Source organism: Panthera onca, chromosome B2 (genome assembly GCF_046562875.1).
Source record: "Panthera onca isolate mPanOnc1 chromosome B2, mPanOnc1 haplotype 2, whole genome shotgun sequence".
NCBI classification, from domain to species: domain Eukaryota; kingdom Metazoa; phylum Chordata; class Mammalia; order Carnivora; family Felidae; genus Panthera; species Panthera onca.
In genome coordinates, this window is record NC_138343.1 from 80309725 (window position 1) to 80334530 (window position 24806).

General features: G+C 41.1%; 1 protein-coding gene across 6 annotated transcripts in view; it reads right to left on the bottom strand.

Moving 5' to 3' along the window:
• The window catches only part of BACH2 (BACH transcriptional regulator 2), a 354491-nt gene that overhangs the window by 54399 nt on the left and 275286 nt on the right, over positions 1-24806 (bottom strand). For all 6 annotated transcript variants that reach the window (XM_060616186.3, XM_060616182.3, XM_060616184.3 and 3 more), the window contains one exon: positions 24172-24426. In XM_060616186.3, coding sequence (XP_060472169.1) covers positions 24172-24426 — 255 coding nt within the window. The remainder of the gene's footprint in view (positions 1-24171; positions 24427-24806) is intronic.

Genomic DNA, 24806 nt, shown 5'->3' on the forward strand with positions numbered 1-24806 from the left:
TCGTGACCTGGCTGAAGTTGGACGCTTAACCGACTGCGCCACCCAGGCGCCCCCACGTTCTCTCTTTGATAGAGATTTGTAGCACTGTGGGCTTTAGGGACTCAAAATTTTTTTTTTTTCTAACATCCTGCCTCCATTTATGTTTTTCAATCATATCTCAATCTTATCAGCCATTTTCCCAAGAATTGTAGTCACAATACTATTATTTTTTTGGTTTTCTTTTCTTTTCTTTTTTTAAAAAAGATTTTATTTTTGGGATGCCTGGGTGGCTCAGTCAGTTAAGCGTCTGACTTCAGCTCAGGTCATGATCTCCTGGTTCATGAGTTCGAGGCCTGCGTTGGGCTCTGTTCTGAAGTTCAGACTCTGGAGCCTGCTTTGGATTCTGTGTCTCCTTCTCTCTCTGCCCCTCCCTCACTCATGCTCTGTCTCTGTCTCTCTCAAAAATAAGTAAACATTAAAAAAACACTTTTTAAGTCATCTTTATACCCAACGTGGGGCTCGAACTCACAACCCTGAGATTAAGAGTTGCATGCTCCACCCACTGAGCCAGCCAGGTGCCCCATGGTTTTCTTTTCATTTTTATAATGTATATGCATAATGGAGGAGTCTATTCCCTGACATTTCCCTGTCACTCAATTCAGATGTGCATGTGGCACTCTTAAATCTTTCTACCTGCTCTCTGAAAGTTTTGATACTCTTTGTGAGTAAAACTAAGTCTCTGAACAGCACTTCCCTTTGAACTGTGTACTTGATCTTTCTGGGCTTGGCAAACCATCACCCACTCAGATCCGAGACAGGAAGGTGGCAGATGATTCAAGCTTCATTAGGAACAAGTCATGCTAGAATAACTTCACTTCTGGTTTTGATAGGATTACTGCTCAGAGAATGCAGTAGAAAGAGAATCCCAGGATTTCAGCAAGGCAGCTGATATCTCTTAGGTCATTCTTTGAATAATATGAAAAAATGGGGTCTGGAAGATAGTAAAATTAAGTGATCAATAGCTCAGTGATGGATCAATGTCAACTTCAACCTGAAGGAAAGGGTGGCTATGTGACCCAAGCTTCTGTTGTCTGCTCTGTTATGTTTAAGTTTCTATATCTGACTTGGAAAAGATGTTGGTGGCAAGCTGGTAAGATACTTCAAGAGAGAGAATCAAGATCCCAAATAAAAACCACAAGTTGATATTATAGGATAAAGTATAAAGATCCACTTTAGCAAAAATAGAATCAAATCCTGCACTGGGATTAAAAAAGTCAACTTTGTAAGGACAGGATGGAAAGGTGCTGGCTTAACTGGGTGAGTCAGGACAGTGGCACAGACACCAGGAAATTTAGCATAATCCTGGGCTACATCAAGAGATGTATAATGCATTGACAGGGTTATAGCTTTACTCTATACTGTTCAGATTACAGTGAGACTCTAGTATTTAGTCTTGGTGCTGTATGTTAAGAGCAGGCCTGACCAACAAGGATCATGATGAGCACTGAATCCAAGTGATATATGGAGCTAAGCTATTAAATTCTGAGAAAGCAAGATTTATGGGACCCACATAAGAGCTATCTTTTTAAAAATTGTTTAGAAAAATGTTTATTTGTTTTGAGTGAGAGAAAGAGAGAGACCAAGCAGGGGAGGGGCAGAGACAGAGAGAGGTAGAGAATCCCAAGCAGGCTCCGCACTGTCAGCACAGAGCCTAATGTGGAGCTTGAACCCATGAACTGTGAGATCATGGTCTGAGCCAAAATCAAGAGTTGGATGCTTAACCCACTGAGCTACCCAGGTGCCCCAAAGCTGTCTTTGGAGAGCTAATGGGCTATTATGAGGAGAAAAGATAGATTTTTTTCCTCTTTAATTCCAGAGGACATAAATAAGATCACAAATAAAAATGTAAGGGAGGTAGATTTCTGCTAAAAAGGAAGGAGACTTTTCTAGTAATCACAGATGTACAAAATGGAAGCAGCTCTTGAGTGGTGGTGAGCTCCCGATTGCTGAAAGTGTTCCAGCAGAGACTGGAGAGCTACCTATGTCATTATCATAAAAGGATTCCAAATTGGATGGGAATTGGGTTAGATGACTTTTAACATGGCTTATTTTTTAACCTTTAATCCTTGGCACTCCTCATTCCCCGCCCCCCCCCCCCCCCCATGATAATCAGGAGGAGTTATGGTTCTTAGTATTCCTTAAATACTTCATACAAAAATTGACAAAGAAGGGTGCTTGGGTGACTCAGTTGGTTAAGCGTCTTTTGATTTTGGCTCAGGTCATGATCTCACGGTTTGTGAGACTGAGCCCATGTCAGACTCTGTGCTGTCAGTGCGTAGCCTGCTTGGGATTCTCTCCTCTCCCTCTCTCTCTGCCCCTCCTCTGCTCACGCTCTTGAGCTCTCTCTCTCTCAAAATAAATAAATAAACATTAAGAAAATTGACAAGGAAGAAAGACAAGGTTGATAGTAAATTCATTTACTCTGGATACCACTGCCAAAATATAAGGACTTGTGAGTTGGCAAAGCAAACAAAGCTTTTTTGAACTTCCCCAAGTCTCCTATAAGTCAATGAATGCATATCCTTCAATCTACTTTAGTTTGGAATGCTAGCCTAGTCCAACCAGTCTGCTGAGATCATGAACAATTTGCAGAGAACACAGGGAGTCTTGACAGAATATAATGGAAGGCACTATTAAAAAAAATAAAGAAGTCAGTGATTTCCTAAGTATGTAAGTTTTCAGAAGCCATCATACCTATTCAACAAAAATTCAAGTGTATAGTTGCAGAACCTTGAAATTAAACAAATGCAGACTTAGCAGTCTGAGTTTCAGGCATTATTTCCAGGTATGATTTTCCCTTGCTGAATAAGTAAGCTCTTTCTATTTAGACCTGTCAGAGGAGCAAGTGTAATCAGTCACATGGACCTACAATTTTGTTTGAATGAATAGCAGCATGCCCCATCTTGTATTTTCCTGGGTTTGACATAATAACAGCCATTTAATAATACCATAAAAGTTGTACACACCCTGCCATTCTATACACCCTAAAATGGCAGGAGAAAATAGCCCGAAGCCTTTCCTCCCTCATAATCTCTGGGACAGGTTTTAGTACTGAACCAGGTAATCCTGAAATCTTTGCTAATTAGGGGAAAGAAACCAGAAGATATGACCCCAAGTAGAAGAGATGGAGGACACCAGGCAATGAAAGAAGTGAGATGACGGTAAAGGATATATTCTACAACATGGCAGTAAGTACTGTGATTCACTTATGGTTGAAACTCATGGTAGATATCTCTAATTTATCAAGAATGGTCAGAACTTACAAGAGAACATAGCTCTTTACCAGCAACCTGAGCCAAAGGCAAAAGAGATGCTCATGCAATGATGAGACCAACCAGGTTCCTGGAGATCACCCATTCTAGCGCCTGCTTACCTGTCTGTTTCCTGTGTCAATGCTTAGGGCTCTAATCTGGGTTGGAATTTTTTGGGTAGTTCTCCCAGGTCTGTGACCTTGCTATCTAATTAATGATTCTAACTCAAACTTTAGACACAAAGTTGAGGCGAACAATTGAACTAGGGCTTCCTGTTGTGGAGTTGGCAGTGGAGGGACCTTCTCTTGACACTGGCCTTTGATCACAGATGGCCATGCTGATACAGAGGCTGCCCCTCTAAGTTCTATTAAGATAGATCAGGAAGAAAGCCTTGGATGCTAAGATGATCATGCTCTTTCAGAAATCTTTAACTCAAAGCAAGTTACATTTTCAAATAATATCATACATTTTTTTCCCCAAAAGGATTGAAGTGAATCGTAAGATCCAAAAATAACCTTCTGACACAGACTGAGGAACCCATGGGGGCCAGACTCTATAAGACCCAGGGAATTATACAATTCAATAAGTGGTTAGAAAAGGGGCCCAAGTGTGTATGAACCATAAAAGAGGCTGAATTTCAGTGAGTTTTGGACCAAGAGACAATTGTATTTGAAGTAACAGTAGGAGCTGGAATAGAAATCTGTGCCAAGTAGAGCTGTCCTGGACTGCTGCTTGACATTAAGCCTAGCAGAGTGGGATGCTGGGTAACTCAAGGTTACCCAGTGGGATGCTGGGTAACTCAAGGGTGATTCTGAAATCTTTTTCCTGTCATGAATGGTAAGGATGACCACAAATGGGAGACCCATGTGCCATGTGCCAGGTACTCACTCCCACCCTGCAGAGCAGTTACATTATCCCCAGGAGCCAGGCTCAGAGGTTTAGCGACTTGCATGGGGCTAAACTGGTTGGTGTAGGAGCTGGGATTAGAACCCTAACTGTTGTTTTCAAGAGGCCACTCTCTCTACTCATCTTGCTACCTACTGCTTCATGAAATCCATGCTCTTTAATCCTGGCCAGAGCGGGAGGGTTGCCTGAGATAAAGAGAGATTCCGGGACCAGGCCTGAGGCAGACATAGGCATCCTGGATTTTCCGGTAATCCATTACATGAGCCTAAGTATTTCATCCTACTCCTTGGTCTTCTTTTTTTTAAAAATGTTTTATTTTTTTATTTTTGAGACAGAGAGAGACAGAGCATGAACGGGGGAGGGTCAGAGAGAGGGAGACACAGAATCTGAAACAGGCTCCAGGCTCTGAGCTGTCAGCACAGAGCCCGACGCGGGGCTCGAACTCACGGACCTGAGATCATGACCTGAGCCGAAGTCGGACGCTTAACCGACTGAGCCACCCAGGCGCCCCTCCTTGGTCTTTCTTTAAAATGCATAATAGTATTAGGTCCATCGTGTGGATGAGCCCCTCGAAGTAACTAATAAATGTCTACAAAATGCTGGAGTGCTTACACATAGACACACAGACATACACACCATATGTGTGTGCATCTTGCAGAATCATAGTGAGGTGGGTAATAGAAACATCTATGGTTATAACATAAAAACCTTTACTCCATGGACTCTGCTTGTTTGCTATGTCCTAAGGCATTTGAGTTTTAGAACTTATATATTTTTCCCTCCATGGAAGTAATGCTGTTAATGTAGCTTTTAAAAATTATGGTAGGGGTCCCTGGGTGGCAGAGTTGGTTGAGTTGGTGTCCAACTCTCGATTTCAGTTCAGGTCATGATCCCAGGGTTGCGGGATTGAACCCTGCGTCAGGCTCTGGGCTGAGCATGGAACCTGCTTGAGATTCTCTCCTTCCCTCTCAATCTCTCTCTCTGCCCCTCCCTTGCTTGCACACACACTCTCTCTCTCTCTCTCAAATTAAAAAAAAATTTTTTTAATTGTGGTAAAAAAACACGTACCATAAAATTTACCATAGTGATCATTTTCAAGTGTATAGTTCGGCAGTGGTAAGTATATTCATATCGTTGTGAAACAGACCTCCAGGAGTTTTTAATCTTGATATCTGAAACTCCATAACCATTAAACGATTCCTCTTTCCCCTCTCTTTCCCAGGCCCTGGTAACCACCATTCTATTCTTTGAACTTGACTATTTTAGATACGTCATATACAGGGACTCATACAGTGTCTTTTTGTGACTGGCTTATTCCACTAATATGGCTTTTGCAATAAACCTAGGGAGGTGGGAAGAAAAGGCATGAAGAATGAGAGGGAAAGGGCAAATACACCTCCCCTCTGTTTCTGGTGTTGGCCAGAAAGGTCAGTGTCCTGGACTGTTCTCTGGGGCTGGTCCACAGCTGGCGGTGTGTACTCTGGCTGTGGAGAGAGGGTCCAGGCAGGGTGGGCGCAAAGGCCTATCCTCTCTCCCAACGAGTGTCTACTGAGGGCCCAAGTTATTGGAGTCCCCGTTTTCAGTATACTTTCTGAAGTCCACAGAACTTCAGCAAGTTTTGAAGAAGTCTCATAAAAAGCCCTCAGCATCTTCCCGGAGGAGGAAGAATCTGAATAAATAAGGCCTCCTTATTTTAAGAGCAGCCTCTGTTGGAATCTTGGCGGGAGAGCAGAAGAGGCAATGGAATGTGAATGAATAGTTTCAAAGCTGCCAGAGCCTGCTCTTGAGGAACGAAATATGCTTAGAATGTGCGTCCCTCACGGACACAGGCGTAGGGCAGAGAAGGAAGGGAAATTTGGGTTCAAACTGAAAGGCAGTCTGTGAAATCTGGTCACATGTTGAAGGGGTCATTGGCAAAAAATGTCTGGGAACCGCTGTTACACTCCGGCTGAACCTTGCAGGGCGGCTCCCACACTGTTGCCTCACATGTCACTGTGACTAGGGCCACATCTTCAGCACAAATTCCTCCTTTTCCCACCAAAACTGCCATCCAGCGCCCAGCACTGGGGAGGCCTCCCACAGCAGCTTCACATGGGAGCTAGACTCTTAGAGTCAGAAGACAGAATGAACTGGGAGTTAACCCTTTTGTCTGAACTGACAGCTCAACTTGCCAGTTAGGTGTATTTGTAAACAAAAAGAAATTCTCTGAAAAGATTTACACAAGGCAATCATAATTATCCTTGCACAGGCCTGCTGTGAAATTCTCAGCAGATCTTTAAGTTTTTGCCTTTTTCCTCCACCTGACTGCCGATCGTCCCCTGATCTTGCCATCCACCCATCCAAAGCCTTGTTTCCTCTCCTAAACCTGCTCCTCGGACAGACTTTGCTTCGCGCCTCAGTTCCAGGCAACTCCTATCCTGGTTCTTGCGGCCAAAAACCTCAGTCATCTTGGATCCTTTTCTTTCTCTCATATCCCACTTCCAATCAGTTAGTGGGGAATTCTGGCAGCTTTGCCTTTAAAATAGAGTCAGAATCCAAACTTTTGCATTCCCTCCCTGCTACGTTCTTGGATAGAGCACCTCTTGCTTGGATTATTTCAGGAGATGCTTAACAAGTATCCCTTCCTCTGCCCTCCTCCGTTGGCAGGCCTATTCTCAAACCCAGCACCTGGAGCCATCCTTTAGAAAGATACGCCGGACTACATCACTGTTCTAGCCAAAATCCTCCAAAACATTCCCAATTCACTGAATCAAAGCCAGTCACTTAAGTGTCCTGTCAGATGCTACGTGATCTGTCTCTTCCCAACCCCAGCTCTCGCCCTGGTCTCTGTGTGATGCTTGCTTGACGAGGCCTTTCTGAACAACTGTATCTAAAATTTCAACTCCTGTCCTCATTAACTATCCCCTCCTTGCTTTATTTTACCCTGAACACTGATCACCAACTTACATATTCTTGTTTACTGTATGTAAACCCTAAAGGGAACATAAACTTTATGACGGCAGAGGGGTTTCTCCTGTATACACAATGCTCAATGCAAATCTGCTGAACAAATGGATGGCTCCTTCTGGCTATTAAAGTCTCAGCTCAAAGGCCCCCTTTTTGGGGAAGTCTTCCCTGGCCATTGTTACCTAATGCCACCTTTCCCTTGATGGCTGTCTATCATATCACCCTCTTTGTTTTGCTTCTAGCACTTACTACATTCTAAAGTTATCTTGTTTTCTTATTTGTCTTCCCTGCTAAAACGTAGGTCCACGAGAGCTCCAACTTACTCTGTCCTATCCTTTGCTATATCCCCAGCACTAAGAACAGGGCGTGGCACAGAGCAGGTGCTCAGTGAATGCTTCCTAAATGAATGGAGCACTTTCATGACAAAATCAATTCAAATCCATTGTTTGTTTGCCCTGAATTTTTTAATTTGAAAACTTCAATCTACAGAAAAAAATGAAAGAAATGTACATTCATATACCATTAGCATGAATCCACCAACTGTTTAATTTTGCTAGATTTGTGTGCTCTCTTCTCTGTACTATCTATCAATGTATACACACACACACACATCTCTTTCTAGAACCATTTGAAAATAAATCATGACATTTCACCTCTAGATAGTTCAGCATATATTTCTTGAGAATAAAAATATTCTACATAACAAAAATACCATTTTCCTACCCAAGAAAAGTAACGTTGGTACAACATTATAAACTAATATTGCAGTCTGTCTATATTCAGGGTCTCTAAATTGCCCCAAGGATGTCCTTTACAGATATTTTTTTTCCAATTTGGGAGCCAAAGGTCACATATTGCATTCATCTGGGACAGTCCCTCATCATTTTTGTCTATTGTGACAGTGGTGTTTTTCAAAAGTTCAGTCCAACTGTCTTGAAGAATGTTCCACAGAGAATGTCTAGTCATAGGACCAGATGTAAAACTTAATATAACTTATTCTTTTAGTCTATATGGTTAACTAACCAACTTAATATACAGTGAGTTCATTTTTTCTATTTCTTTAAAATTTTTAGGTTTGCAGCTTTTTATCTTTTTGTCTAAATTTAAATTTTTTGACTATGTAAAACATTTATTTTTGGGGGGATTTTTTAATGTTTATTTATTTTTGAGAGAGAGAGAGAGAGCGAGCACGAGCGGGGGAGGGGCAGAGAGAGAGAGGGAGACCCAGAATCCAAACGTAGGCTCCAGGTTCTGAGCTGTCAGCACAGAGCCTGACGTGGAGCTCGAACCCACAAATGGAGAGATCATGACCTGAGCTCAAGTTGGATGTTTAACCAACTGAGTCACCCAGGTACCCCAACTATGTAAAACATTTAAATGGTTCAAAAGTCAGTATCAAATAAAAATACACACTCAGAGAGTCATTTCCATCCCAACCTTTTACTCTGTTTTCACCCCCTTTCTACAGGTCACCTTTTTCATAATTCCTTATTTTTCTTTTCTTCTTCTTTTCACAAAATATGCAAATGTGTACGTGTGTATATACTTCTGAGTTATACATACACTTCTGTACATTATAAATATATATTCTTATTTTCCATTTTTTTCTTGTACAAAAGGAATAATACTATATATACTGTATGTGCTCTTTTGCATCTTATTTTTGTTTCTAAAATATATTCTGGAAATTACTCCTTATCAGTTCATGGAGGTCTTCTTTTTTTCTTTCTCATGACTGCCTAGTACGTGGTTATGTGGTTGCACATCTGTGGATAATCTTGTGTGTGTGTTGTTTTGTATTTGTACAAATCCATCATTTTTTGGTGGATTGTTAAGGACTGAATTACATCCCCCACCAAATCCACAGTTTGAAGGCCTAATCCCTAATGTGACTGTATTTGGAGATGGGGTCTTTAAGGAGATAATTAAGGTTAAATGATGTCATAAGGTGAGGACTTGATCTCATAAAAATGGTGTCCTTATAAGAAGAGACACCAGTGCTTTCTCTCTGCGCACAGAGGAAAGGCCACATGAGGATACAGTGAGAAGGTGGCCTCCTACGAGCCTCCAGCCTCCAGAACTGTGAGAAAATAAACTTCTGTTTAAGACACCCAATCTGTGGTATTTTGTTATGGCAGCCTGAGCTAATACATGGGTATTAGAAGAGTCAAATACTGGGGCACCTGGGTGGCTCAGTCGGTTAAGTGTCCGATTTTGGCTCAGGTCATGATCTCAGGTTCATGGGTTCAAGCCCTGCGTTGGTCTCTGTGCTGACAGCTCAGAGCCTGGAGCTTGCTTCGGATTCTGTGTCTCCCACTCTCTCACTGCACCTCCCCCACTTGTGCTTGCGCTCTCTCTCTCTCTCTCTCAAATAAATAAATATTCAAAAAAAGAAGAGTTAACTACTATAGACCTCCCATGTAAACAAATTAAAGATTGATTTAAGAAAAAAATCACTTAAAAAAAAAACTTTAAAAAAAGAGACATTTCTGGAGGTCTCTGAGGAGGAAGTAGGGAAGGACCAGCATTCTGTTGGCCACAGAGTAGGTATCAGTTTGCCTGTTAGGTAAAAGTTGTTTTAAACACCAGTGTGAGCCTTCCAGGTGCAGATCCATTAGAGCATCACTTTCTATTCTGACTCACTCTTCTGAAGTTTCAATCATACACGTATCAGTTGTCTTCTTCCAGATTTTGGGCTTGACGTGGGGAAAGGAACTATCTTATTGCTGCTGGGCCTCCGTGAGCAGCCCCCCTGACACAAGGGAAATGTGGAGAGGAATGAAAACAGTGGAGGTTCTAGGGGCACCCAGGGGCCTAGCCTTCTTAGGGTCAGGCGGTGACTTCGTGATATGTTCTTAATTTTTATAAAGCCCAGTTGAAGATGAAAGAAGCCTTTTACTGATTGGTTTTGTAAAACGTCATCATCCGTCTGATTAATATAAAGACATGTCCTTATCTCCAAACACTTTGACATATCCTGGAAGAAGCAACTACCTGGACATAATCTGTATACAACCAGAGCCTGATGTAAATACTAAGGTTATTGAGCGACCTCCCAAAGGATACCTTTATAGATATTTATACATGTTGGAAAATGCCTATGAAAAGACTCTCCTTTTCTTCAGTTTCAGTACTTGTACACCAGGCTGACAGGAAAGGAGAGGAGACACTCCCCACATCCTCTCCTTCTTTCAGAGCTGCTCAAGATTTAGCTACATGGTGAGACTTTCCTTCTCTTTCTGGGGATGCTAGGGTTAGAAACTTGGAAAACATCTGAGCTATTTCCACTTAAGATAACACTAGTAATTTCCAGAGATGTCACTCTAAAACACAGACAGGAAGGCAAGGGCATCGGTAGGCTTCAATGATCAAGGTAAATTTAAATATGAAAAAAGGTCTTAAACTTTTAATAAGAAAGAATGAGAAGAAATCAACTCTTTTTATTTATTGATTTTGGTTGATTTTCATTTAACCATTGAGACCATGAGTACAAGTTTGTTCAGCTCAAGTTAAGGACTTTAGTTTCTTAGGAGAATGCAGATCCCTGAGCTGGACAGAAGGGACCAGAAAGCCTGGGGGACAGCACTGGCACTTTTATTATCTATCTATCTATCTATCTAATGTTTATTTATTTTTGAGAGACAGAGTGTGAGTGGTGGAGGGGCAGAGAGAGAGGGAGACACAGAATCTGAAGCAGGGTCCAGGTTCTGAGCCATCAGCACAGAGCCCGACGTGGGACTTGAACTCATGGACCAGACAGCAAGATCATGACCTGAGCTGAAGTTGGATGCTCAACCGAGTGAGCCACCCAGGTGCCCCTAAAAATTTTTTTAATTAAAAAAACTTTTCCATTTGCAACTACATGGATGGAACTAGAGGGTATTATGCTAAGCGAAATTAGTCAGAGAAAGACAAATATCGTATGACTTCATTCATATGAGGACTTTAAGATACAAAACAGATGAACATAAGGGAAGGGAAGCAAAAATAATATAAAAACAGGGAGGGGGACAAAACATAAGAGACTCTTAAATATGGAGAACAAACAGAGGGTTACTGGAGGGGTTGTGGGAAGGGGGATGGGCTAAATGGGTAAGAGGCATTAAGGAATCTACCCCTGAAATCATTGTTGCACTATATGCTAACTAATTTGGATGTAAATTAAAAAAAAATAAAATAAAAAAATTTTTTGAGAGAGAGAGTGTGTGTGCATGAGTAGTGGAGAGGCAGAGGGAGAGAGAGAGAATCTTAAGCAGGCTCCATGCCCGGCACAGTGCCTGACATGGGGCTCAATCTCACAACCATGAGATCACGACCTGAGCCGAAATCAAGAGTCAGATGCTTAACTGACTGAGCCACCCAGGCGCCCCTGATTTCTATGGTTTTATCTTGATTCTTCAACTATATTAGAGCTCTTTGAAGGAAATGATCTTGCTTAATATTTTTAACTTAAGCCCCCAAAGAAGCGGCCTATGAAAGGGTCATGTGTTCCCTTCCTCTGCTTCTATGAACCGTTTTACTTAAGCCACCCTGTCGTTTTGAGTATCTGGTTTAAACACACCACACAAACACACCCCAACTCCTCTGAAGGTAATTCTGTATTCCTTTGTACCTTATTCCAGTGTCTCGCATCTTACGCTGTCCTTTAATATAGCTGAAATCCCTCACATGTAGCAGGGATACTATTTCTTGTGTTCTGTGAGTGAGAACATCTGGTCAACATTTACTGTAACAGCCTTTAGGTGGCACGAAGATTCTTTGTTAAACAGAACTTTGAAAGGTCATCGCAATTCTCTCTATGAGCATCTTGTAAATCTGATGGATTTAACTCACCCCCAAAATCTGCAGAGTTACAAAATTTGTGCTTCAAGCATCTTTTAGTACCCTACCGGTTTCCCCAAACTCTGAAGCTCTTACCCTAAATCCTGGTGTTCTACACTCCTGATCTTCCTGCCTTCCTGTCGTAGGTCACGGTTCAATTCCTGGGCTACTACAGCTTCTTTAGGGAGAAAGAAAATTCTCACACAGTCTACAGTGTCTACTGGGAAGGAAGAAGGGCTGTGGAGACATGAAAACGGCCCTCGTGCTACTTACTGGGCACGAGGCAAGACCCTTAAGCATCCTGTCTTTTAGTAACTTGTCTGTTCTCCCTACCCTTCTCTTTTTGTAACTAATAAGACAAAAGTAATAGATACGTTGGGGGGTGTCAGAGGCCTCTCTGGACAGATCTCTGAAGTGACTTTGCACACGTAATTCCACTGCAACCCATGTCACTTAACATGGCCCAGCGAACATGTGTGTGGCCGCTGCTCCCAGAAACCCGCTCTGCCCTACTCCGTTCTGGCTGCTGGTGCCACCTCCGTGAATGGTATCACCTCTACACTGTCTTTAGGAAGACTAACTTGTCTTCTGCTTTTGCAAATAAAGAATTAAAAGAGAAATCTATAGAACAAGAATGAAGACTCAGAAATAATGAATCAGAACAAATGAGTAGCAATAATATTTAATACTCTCCTTTAGAAAGCAGAAGATGAAATGAAATAGTTGTTACTTCAACTGTAATTGTGACCTTCTGTATCCTTCCTTTGATTTTCTTCTAAACACAGGAATCTTTTGTTGGCTAAATCCCAGCATTTTTTTTTTTTTTTTTTTTTTTAACCCCTGGGCCAACTTTTTGGCTTGCTTGAGAACAGCTGCCGGTATTTCTTTTTGCTGCCAGTCAGTCAAAAAATGTGCTCACGTTGGAGGCCTGGCTCCGTCCCACCCAGGGTGCTGAATGCATTAACTTTTTCACACACAGTCTTTGCCAGGCTGCACACAGAAGTCCATCTCAGACAGTAAAGCTCACTGAATCATCAGCTAGCTTGGAGTTGGTGCCAATGTCGGTTAGAGAGACTGTCAACATATTTTAGGAGTCTATGTCAAAGTGATAAATTTTACTATATGCACCAAGTTAATAGGAAAAAGAGCACTTCTGAAATATCAGGAAACCAAAAGTGCCATTATTTAGCTGCTCCACTCTTGAAAGCAAAAACAACCCAACCCTCAATCTAGCCTGTGATTTGGTTAAAAACCAAAACAAACAAGAATGTAAACATAAGGTATTAACTGATTACTGCCAACAGTTTTATTTCACTTTCTTTGTGCTTCTAAGGGCAGCTTTTTTCTATTGACATCCACACACCACTCCAATGCCTGGATCTGATCCATTTTATTAAGAAATTCCTGAATCAATGTCCTGGTTTACAGCGTGTCCAACCAAGAATCCCGGTGTTCTCACCCTAAGAAGGGTGTCTTTCAAAAGCTGTCTGCTTGTACAACTGCACACCCAACAGAAATGTCACGGACACCCCAACAATAGAGCTGCAACCTGAAGCAGTTTGGTGACATTCCAAGTTTTTGAATGGAATGTGAATCCATTAAGATTATTAGGTAACTTTACTGATATCCTCCAATTTGTGCCAAGTGTTAAAGCTGCCAAAGAAAAGACAGAATAAAAACTGACTCTTGGATCCCAACTCTGAGTATTTTGGTATAGAAACTATATTTTCTTGTAACTCATTTAAAAAACACACCATGATTTCACTGTTTTAATTGCAATCTCAGTTTTCAGGAAGCAAAGAGAAGAAACAAGATACATAATCGATGTTTCTCTTCCGTTCGGCTTTCAGCCTAAATGGTCCTGTGCTTTTATTGGCACAGCAGGGCAGGTAATAACAGTGAACAAGAAACCTATTCTAAGAAGAACTGGCTCAAGTGAAGTACCACTACATCATGAGTGACTCAACCATCTCCTCAAGAGTGATTTACTCTGCAACGATGAAGCCATGCTAATTGGACAATGGCCTGCTGCCAGCTCATGTTGGCATGACCTACAATACCCTTGGCTGACTGCCATTATGTTTCTCTAGCACACTGGTTTTTTTTTTTTTTTTTTTTTTTTTTTTTGGTAATCTGGATGGGAAGTGGAAATAATTTTTAAAAACTCTCCCAAGTGCTATTTAACTTCTTATCATGAATTAAAAGTTTAATTAAGAACCCTGTTAAAGGCTCAGGTTCTATGATTAAATATGACAAAATAATAGTTATGATTACTGATCAAGTGAGGAACTTTACAGCTCTGAACTTTGTCTTTAAAGCTATTATTAATTTTAATTGAAATAGCTAAGAGACTCCATAATAGGGGAAAGAAAGAATCGTAAGGGACATTTAATTCATATATACAGAAGAGTTTTAAAACGAATAGGTATGCGGGTAACAATTTTATAAAATGTAATGCAAACAACTTTACTGTCAGAGGCTTTGTTTGAATCCATTAAAAAATGTTAACTACTGCGGTCATCTCATATAGCAATAAATAGATAGAGTGAAAAGAATCCTTAAACTGGCTTTGAAATCAGGTCACTTAAAAATAATTTTTAAATATGTCTTAGTTTTTGTCAACTCAACTCCTTCTACTATGCCAAAATAGGAGCACGATTCTGCTAAGTTTCTTTAAATAGGACTTACTGGCCTCAGGATTTAAAAAATGTAAGAGGTTTGGAAACAGCTTATGCATTTCAGTTTTAAAATTAGCTATTGCTGTGGCTATTTTCACACCAGATTTCCCTCCCTCTGTATCAGCACCATTGAGCAGCCTTTGGAGATGGAATCACAATAGTATTAGCTCTTCTTTTCATGGCTTTGCTTTATTACACCCCCATTTGAGACTGAGGCCCAGATTTCAGGGCTGGAAGTCACCTTTACGTTACTATAAATAAGTTCTGCCTTCAGGCATTTCAAAACTATCAGCATGATTCTGGGACTTGAAAACTTCTTACTTGCCAGCAAGTAGTTACCTGGAATATTTTGACTTATTATTTATTTGCTTTTTTTTTTTCATCTGCTGCCAAGTCTCACTAACGCAACTTGGAAAATTGCACCACAGCTTTTAATGAGGATTCTGAGGTAAGAGCCATTTCATCAGAGAAGACTCTGCTTTCCTTTTATGGGAATAACAACACCTCCTGTTTATATAGCACCATCCTTCCAAGAAGTGTAACATACCACATTTCATTAATCTGAACAGCAGCCCCACAAGTCAAGCTGGTAACCAGTATCAGTACTCCCTACAAACTCATGTTGAAATTGAGGTCATTAAATGCAACTGTTTTTTTCAAAATCCCAAAACCTTCTGAAACGAAGAGCAATAATCTGAATCTTCTGTGATTTGCTTGTGTTCCAGGCTATCAAACAGCCCTGTGGTTCTACAGCTCTTAACTGTCATCTTCTGTGAACTGTTGTAACACCATTTCTGAAAAGTCCGAGAATTCATGAAGGTGAGTATGAGAAGTGAGCTCGCTCCTCTTGGTGAAATTCTATGGTTCTTCCTTTTCCTGACTGGTGTGACTCCCATGGCCTTTCTCTACCTTTCAATCCAAACATCTCTCCTCTCTTTCTGACTAGCAGGATGTATTCTGTCAGACTTCAGAGATCATTCAGTTCAACTCCATCATTTTCAGGTAAGGATGTGCCTTGCTAAGTTGAGTCTGCCCACTTGGTCGGTAGCTCCCATCCTCTTTAAAGTACCTAAGGGCATCTGTTTAGCAATTGGCCTTTATTATTAAGTTTTCTCTCTTTTGCAACATTCCCATCAGCCCAAATATTAATTAGGATGGGCTAGGCTCTGCTGAGGAAACAAACACCAAATCTTAACGACTTAACATAAGGGTTTATTTCTCATTCACGTCAGAGTCTGATTTGAGTCAGATGGATCTTCTCCAACAGTGACTCAGGGATCTGGGCTGCAGTTCCAACATCTTGGCGTTCTTAGAGTTCTTTGACACCAGTTAAATGGATGGGAAAGAACATGAAGAACTCATATCTACTTTTAACTGTCTCAGACCAGAAGGGACCCATGACTTCTACTCATATTTCTTTCGCTGCATCTAGTTACATAGCACTCCTGATTGTAAATTTGGTCTTCCTATGCGTCCGGGAAAGAAAGGAAAATTGACTGATCATCCTTACCACAGAGTGCAAACATGCTGGGATTCCTTCCTACTTAAAACACACACACACACACACACACACACACACACACACACACACACCCCAAATAAAGCCTTCGACACCATTTACCTCCAGCTGCTGGCCCATTTCTCTGCTCCCTATAACTAGAAAGGCCTAAAAATGTAGCCTGCACTAGCTTTTTCAAATTCCTCTCTTCCAATTCTCTTCAGAACATAATCACATTGGATTTTGATCCCTCTGTTCCCTCAAAATGCTCAATGAAATCACAAATGGCTTCCAGACTGCTAGGTGGTCAATTTTCAGCCTTCATCTTAGCTGACTATTGGCATCATTTGACAAAGTTGATTACTCTCTCCTCCTTGAAATGCTTTCTTTATCTGGCTTCCAGCATACTATATATGTCTGCTTTTCCTTCTATCTTAATGCTTATTCCTTCTGGTCTACTATGCTGACTCCTCTTTTTCTCTCTGACTTCTTGATTCTAGAAAGCCCCAAGGCTCAATCCTGGGACCTCTTTTTTTTTCCTTCCCTATCTACACTGGTTCCCTTGGTGATTGTATTTTGTCTTGTGGCTTTCAATATCACCAATAATCTGGTATTAAAACTTCTATCTCTAGGCTGGAGTTGTCCCATGAATTCCAACCATGATATCCTACTGTATACTAGACATCTCTACTTTGATGTTAACACACATCTCAAACTTAATGTGTATGGAACAGAACTCCTATTCCCATTCCTACCACTTGAAACCTACTCCTTCCAGTCTTCACCAATTCCAGTTAATGGCAACTCCATTCTTTCAACAGTTCAAATCCCAAACCTTGGACTTATCTTTAACTCCTTTCTTTTCTTTCCATCCTATATCCATTCTCTAAGGGAATCCCATTATCTCTTCCTTAAAATTATCACCAGAATCTGACATGGATCACCACTACTGGTATCACTCTGATTTAAGCCAATGTGTTGTGCCTGGGTTGTTGCCTTAGCATCTTGCTTTTGCCTTTGCCCTCTCTTTTAATCTATATTCATATAGCAGTCAGGATGATCTCCTGTGAAACCCTCCAATGGCCTCCCAACTCATTCCAAGAAAAGGTGATGTATCTAAGAGGTGCACAGCCTGGCCCTGTTACTGGACAGGCCTCCTTCCACTCTACCACTTGCTTATTCTGTTACTTTGTGTAAATCATGCCAAGCCCATTCCAGCCTCTGGGCCTTTCCCTTGCTATTCCTTCTGTTTAGATCACCCAGATGTCAGCATGGCTGGCTCTCTCACCTCCTTCAAGTCTTTACTCAAAGTCATCCCCTCTAAAAAATTCCTTTTTTGACCATCTTTATCTATCTATCTATCTATCTATCTATCTACTTACTCACCTACCTATTTATCTATCTACTTATTGAGTATAGTTGACACACAATGTTACATTAGTTTCAGGTGTACAACATGATGATTCAACAAGTTCATACACTATACTACGTTCACCACAAGTGTGGCTACCATCTGTCATAATGCAATGCTATTGCAATGTCATTGTTGACCACTATATTTAAAATTGCAGTGCTCTGACACTCCTTAACATCCTTCTGTTTTATTTTCCTTAATAGTATCTACCCAAGTACATATTATATTTATTTATTTTCTGTCTCTTTTCCTTCTCCCTCACTGGAATATAAACTCAGTTTTGTTCACTAAGTTTACCCAATAGCTAGAACAGTGCTTCCTGGTAAATAATAGGGCCCTGATAAATATTTGTTCAATGAATGAAAAAATGAGTGTGGAAACAGAAGTCCAAAGAGGCTGACTGGTTTGGTAAAGACCTTACATGAAGTTAGTGAAAAGGTTCAGACTGTGGTTTTTCCAGATCCTCATGGCTGATGTTGCTTAAATCTAAAACTTTTCCTATTACTCTTCTTCAGAGGTTTGTCCAGGTAGTGAATGGGGTGAGGCTATAGGGCTGGCTCCGTGCTCTGGGGTGGGTGAGTGTTTTATTCTTCTTATCCTGGTCACATACCTCAATTACTGTTTCCCATCAATTCTCACCTCCCCCAAAGTTACAGTCAGACTAAGAATGCTGTTGACATCCTGTGCTATAGTGTTAAATACTTTCTGTAGTATTACACACTGAAAAGACTGTCCAAAGATAATCATGACTATCTTATTGCTTCTTTAAAAGAATGGACCTAAGCCATCCCAGATACATTAACAGCTTTCATCTCCTCTAAAAACTTTCAGACAAGAAGATTCCATAGTTTCCTTATTGTTCTCTGTACTAGGCAATACTACTGCAAGAACATTCTTTATTGTGCCCTGTGGTTAAGACTTAACAACAAATACCTTTGCTTCAGAATCCTTCTGGGTCAGTTTTCCTTTTTGTTTAGCCCTGAAAAAAAATGAGATCTGCCCTAAAATGTTGAGAGGGAGGGAGATGGGGGGAGAGAGAGAGAGAGACTGAAAGAGAGAGAGAGAGAGAGAGAGAGAAGTGAAAGAGAGAGAAGGCAAAAGACAGAGATAGAAAGTGAATGAACCAAAGTTTGAGATATACTTATACCTAGGAAAGCATATGGTCTGCCTGAAAGGGCATACTGACCCCTACCCAATAGCTATTCTCTGCATGAACCTTTCCTCTTTTCTAGAGAGTGAAAAACACCATGGGTAGTAAACCCAAAGAAAAGTGGTGGCGTTTTGGCAATAACCTTTTTTCCTCCCCTTGTTTTAAAAATATTTATTTATTTTTTTACAAATAAAAATTATATATACTTAAGGTATATAATGTGACATTTATACACACACACACACACTGTGAAATGATCACCATAATCAAACTAATTAACATATCTGTCACCTCGCATGCTTATCATTTGTGTGTGTGTATGTGTGTAGTGAGAACAATTGAGATCTATTATCTTAGCAAATTTCAATTATATAATACATTATTATTAACTGGTCACCATGCTATATATTAGTTTTCCAGAACTTACTCATCTTATAACTGAAAGTCTGTACCCTTTGATCAATATTTCCACTTTTTCCCTCCCACCTCCCCAAGCTTCTGATAACCACCATTTACTCTCTGTTACTATCCTTTGACTTTTTTTTTTTTTAGATGCCACATATAGTGAGATCCTGCAATATTTGTCTTTCTATGTCTGGCTTTCACTTAGCATAATGTCCTCCAGGTTTACTCATGTTGTGGCAAACAGCAGGATTTCTTTCCTTTTTGAGACTGAATAAGACACATGCATACCATCTTCTCTTTATCCAGTCATCTGTCAATAGACAAGTTGTTTTCACATCTTGACTGTTGTGAATAATGCTGCAGTGAACATGGGAGTGCAGATATCTCCTTGAGATAGTGATTATATTTCTTTAAGATATATATCCAAAAGTAGGATTGCTGGATCACATTGTAGTTCTATTTTTAGTGTTTTGAGGAACCTCCATCCTATCTTCCACAGTGGCTGCACCAATTTACATTTCCACCAGCAGTGCAAAAGGGTTCCCTTTTCTCCACATCCTCACCCATACTTGTTACCTTTTGACTTTTTGATAATAGACCTTGGCAATAACCTCTTAACAGCCGCTCTTCCTCTGGCATTCTGGGAGGGAGCCAAGCAGCCCCATAAGCGCAGGGTTGATATGCAAACCCACAGTGGGCTCCATGTCTTCAAAGGAAGCACACCCCATCCCTGCCCTCTGTACTTGATATGCCATAAGACTGAACTTCATGACTGTGATGCCATCCAGCATGGTTGGCATCCAGCCCAAAATGGTCTCCAGGACTACAGCTAAGGAGGTGTTTGTTGAGCCAGCTTTAATACTAATGAGCAGTGGAGTAATGGCCTTGCAATGCTTGGCACATCGACCACTTTCTCTTCATCTGTAAGCACAAAATACACTTACTAATTATAAATTAAATGATCTGTTTTATTATTTAACTAAAGTACTAAGTACAATGCCTTATGTTCTACTATTTGCTGATACACATTCTTGGGTGTGTTTTTCAAAAGGGAGCCAACACTCAAGTCATGTAAACTCTAGGGACTATCTGTCATTCCATTTTTAGAAAAAAAAAAAAAAAACAGAAAAGAAAAAGAGAAGAGCAAGACATTTCAATTACTTCTTGACTTCCAGAAGGAGACCTCTATTTTTGTTTCTCACCCTTTTATTTTAGAGGCTATACTGGGCACTGTGAGTGGCTCTAATTTGCTGGTAATCACATTGCCCATCAGGAGTCACATTTTTGGGGTAGAACTGCACAACTGGACAACCAGAGACCAGAGCTGGCTTTGACCTAGACTGACCATGTAGGGGAGAGGGAGGGGCAGCAGTATGTATCTGGAAGTTTTGTAGTCCAAAAAAGAGCTTTCAGGCGCGGCCATGAGGGGTCCCTGAGAAGCACAGAGGCTGGCTGGTCAGGAAGTGTAAGGTGGGCCAAGTGTGAACAAGGCTGGGACAGACCAGAAGTTGATTTGAACTTGGGGACAGGATTATGATGAGGTTTAAAAATTTCCAAGGAGCTAACAAAAAAAATTTTTTTTTAAATGTTTATTTACTTTTGACAGAAAGAGACAGAGCATGAGCAGGAGGGACAGAGAGAGAAAGAGACGCAGAATCTGAAGCAGGCTCCACGCTCTGAGCTGTCAGCACAGAGCCTGAAGTGGGGCACGAAGCCACGAACCATGAGACCATGACTTGAGACGAAGTTGGATGTTTAACTGACTGAGCCACCCAGGTAGCCCCTCAAATGTTTTTTCTTACATTATATGAACCAAATGCCAATTAGTTCCAAGCAACTACTTTCCAAGGTAATGTTTGGGATGTTTGCTTATTCGCTACTTAATTCAAATTCTAAAGTCATTCACTGAACCAAGTGGACAATGACTATAGAGCCTGCAAGGACATTTCAGTGTGCACATAGGAAAGAAAAACAATGCTTAGCACTTGGGGCCACAGGAGGGTGCTCTGAGCAGAGGGAGCGGGCTCTTTAGGAAGGAGGTGTTAGGAACAATTATAGACCCACAAAGGAAAATGCCAACTGTGGCTGGCTTGCCTGCCCTATCAGCAAGATACTCAAAGCTGGGTTACTGACAATATGAATCTATGTTTCATAGGAAGGAAAAAAAAATCTAGTTATATGTGAGGTTTCAGGTACATGAGCAACCAGAAGGTTTTAATGGTTTGGAAATGCAGATAATGTAGAAACAGCGATCATTTTCATGACTAAGAAGAAAGAAAATCAACACATAGCAAATTCCCACTTAGCTGGAATACAAACAATCAAAAAGGCCAAACAGCAGATTTTTGTGTTATGTCTATATAATGTACCTCTTGCTTTAAAGAGTCCCTATTACCAAGGAAATAAGTGATTATCAGGGATTTGATCTAAAGAAACTTAGTTATGCCATATGCATTTATATCCTGATTTCCTTTATATTTTACTGTCTTGTTATTGTAATATGATAAATAACTCAAGGATTTCAGAGTGTGAGGAGTTTTTATAGGTAGAAACTGGAGCTCAGAGAGGTTAAGTGACTGGATCAGGATCCCACAGCTAACCAGGGGCAGGCCAGGGCTTTTGGGCACACAGTCAAGGAAGTCTCGAGATAGGGCTGTCAACGAAGAGAGACTAAATTACATAAAATATGATTTTCATTTATAAATATATTTTAATATAACCTTTTTCTTTAAAAATTTTTTTTAACGTTTATTTATTTTTGAGACAGGGAGAGACAGAGCATGAACAGGGGAGGGTCAGAGAGAGAGGGAGACACAGAATCTGAAGCAGGCTCCAGGCTCTGAGCTATTAGCACAGAGCCCGACGTGGGGCTTGAACTCACGGACCACGAGATCATGACCTGAGCCGAAGTCGGACACTCAACTGACTGAGCCACCCAGGCGCCCCTTTAATATAACCTTTTTTTGAAAATCAGTAAAATACATAAATGAAGTAGCTCTCAAAAAGATACAGATAATAAATAAATTATAAGCCACACCTTCTCCCCAAGACCATTCTGGATAACTGGAAGTTTCCCAAATATTTGCAGGGAAGCCCAGAGTTGGAATAAATTGCAAGGCATTCTTGGTGCCCATCTAGAGAAGAAAGAGTCTTACATTTGATGAATGCCTACTATGGGATAGAGACCATGCTGAGAAATTTTATGTTTATTGTCTCATCTAATGACAGGTTAAGTGTTCACCCAATTGACCTGGATGAGGAAACTCCAGCTCAGGATCACACCATTCCTTGGCCTTCCTCCATTACTTGGTCCATAAACTTCCCTCCCTACACCAGTCTCAATTACCAATTTGTCCTTTTGCTTCTAGTATTGGGATCTTTCTACTTAAGATTTCTTAGGGGTGTGAAGAGTGATACTGGAGCCTCACATGTGGGTACATAAAAAAGAATACTAATGTGAAAATGTTGAGCGCTTATGCAATCCTTGCTATCAGCTGGCCACTCTCCTGCTCTGCAGGGTTAACAGCAGATGTTTAACAAGGGACTGGATCTGGTGACCACCCTCCCCTCCAAGCCCCCATGACTTGTTTGCGTATTTGTTTCTTATGTTGAATTTGGATGCCTTTCTGTGGAGCAGGTGCTTGCTCCACTGCTTCCTAGTGTCTTATACACAACCTGCTTTTATTTATTTATATTATTTTCCAGGCCTCTGGAGGCATTTGGATTTGTGAGCCCTGGGATTTAATGCTAGTTTTACTCATTAGCACCTCACATCAGGGTCATAGGGTCTCTGGCTTCTTTCAGAGTTGCTGTGAAAAGCTGATGAGTTGCTGTGGGTCACTGCGCAACCCCAGAGCTCTGTTCGCATACGCTGTGGATTTGAGTTGTACCTTGGGAAATTGTGCAGTGCACAGCCTGGCCCTAGTGTTACACACTGTGTAGATGCACAAGGAAAGATTCTGGACCTGAACACAAAGTGTAAGGCTGGTCAGTGTTACCCTTGGTCCCATGTAAATGAAGGGGAGGTAAGATGATGGAGGCAGTGGGGTCCTTGGGTGGCTCAGCTGGTTGAGTGACCAACTTCGGCTCAGGTCATGATCTCATTGTTTGTGGGTTCAAGCCCCACGTCATGCTGTGCACTGACAGCATGGAGCCTGCTTTGGATTCTCTGTCTCTTTCTCTCTTTCTGCCCCTCCCCCACTTGTGCATATGTGCGTGTGCTCTCTCTCCCTTTCTCTCAAAAACAAATAAACATAAAAAAAAAAAAACCCAACAGGGGGAATCAGTTGGACTATGTCCAAGTTACTCCTACAAAAAAAAATTAAAAAAAAAAAAGACTATAGAAATAGAGGAATTGTATCCACAGTTCGAAGGGTGACCAATTTAATATTCTGTCATTATGAAGCCATCTTTTGAGTTTGTCCAGCTTAGGCTGTCCAGCTGAATGAATGTCAACTCTCAACAGAATGAGTCCAGCTACTAGTGTCCCTAAAGTACAGACATAACTGTGCTCACTGAAGTAATTAAGAAACATGAGTAGGGTATTTTCAACAATGGTGAGAAAAGCAAGTTTACACTTCTTAGAATCCTACTATATTAACTGTGAAAATTACTGACTCCTTTAACTTTTCCCCCAAGCAAGGAATGCGCTGTGAATACTTTCATTCTTTTACTCTCAAGGGAAATCAAGTGCTCCTTCAACCATTTGAAAGAGAAAAATCATAGCCACAAGTCCCAGTGACTCAGATCACACATCCAGGACTGTAACAAACTTTGGCTATACTACTCAAAACCTGAAGAGTAAGTGAACTAGAAACTATGAATGACTGTGACATTCAGTTCCCTTCAAGAAAGACACTCTGCTCCGATTCATGCCTCTGAGATTTTAAATGCATCACATAGAAACTGGCTATGCCACAAACCTAACAGTGTTGGTGACTTGGACATCAAGCCCTTGGGCGGGAACGTGGGCCAGGGTCCACCTTCTAGCTCCTACTTAGACAACTGTCTACAAGTTAGTAAGCCTCCACGAGCAGCCACACAAACAAAGCAAACTACTATACCTCCTCAGGCAAGCTGACCACCAAGTCATTTTTCGTCTGTCCAACCAGCGCCTGCCAGAAGTATTCACTGCATGCGGCCAGCACAGCCCGGTGGGCCCGGAACTCCTTCCTTTCCACGATCAGAGTCACGTCACAGAGAATATCCTTTTTCCGTTGGTCATTGAGGCCCAGGAGGATGTTGGTGCAGTGGACTGTGGACTCATACACATACATGGGGGAGTCAGGCTTCTCATCCACAGACATGCCGTTCACACCCTGAAAGAAAGAAAGGCTGGGTCAGCATAGCTACCTGAGTCGGATACAGAAGGTGAGAAGAACATCATGGTTCCTGTGTCTCACTGCCATGAGCTAGGCAAAAGGGAGAATTGTCCATTAGCATATTCATGATCAGCATAATGAGCTCACAAAACATATCTGGAAAGTCCCATTCAACAGCTGACTTTTATACTTTCCACTTACTGGATCCTTTTACTTTATGGAAAACAAAGCCAAGTCTCTTAATAAAACACCCCAAACACTTAAAACACATACGCACTCTAAAACTTGGTAGTTTTGATTTTGTTAGCCAACCAGAGAGGAACTTCCACATATGCATAGTCCCAATTCAAGTATTAATTGAGCTTTGTGTTAAGGGG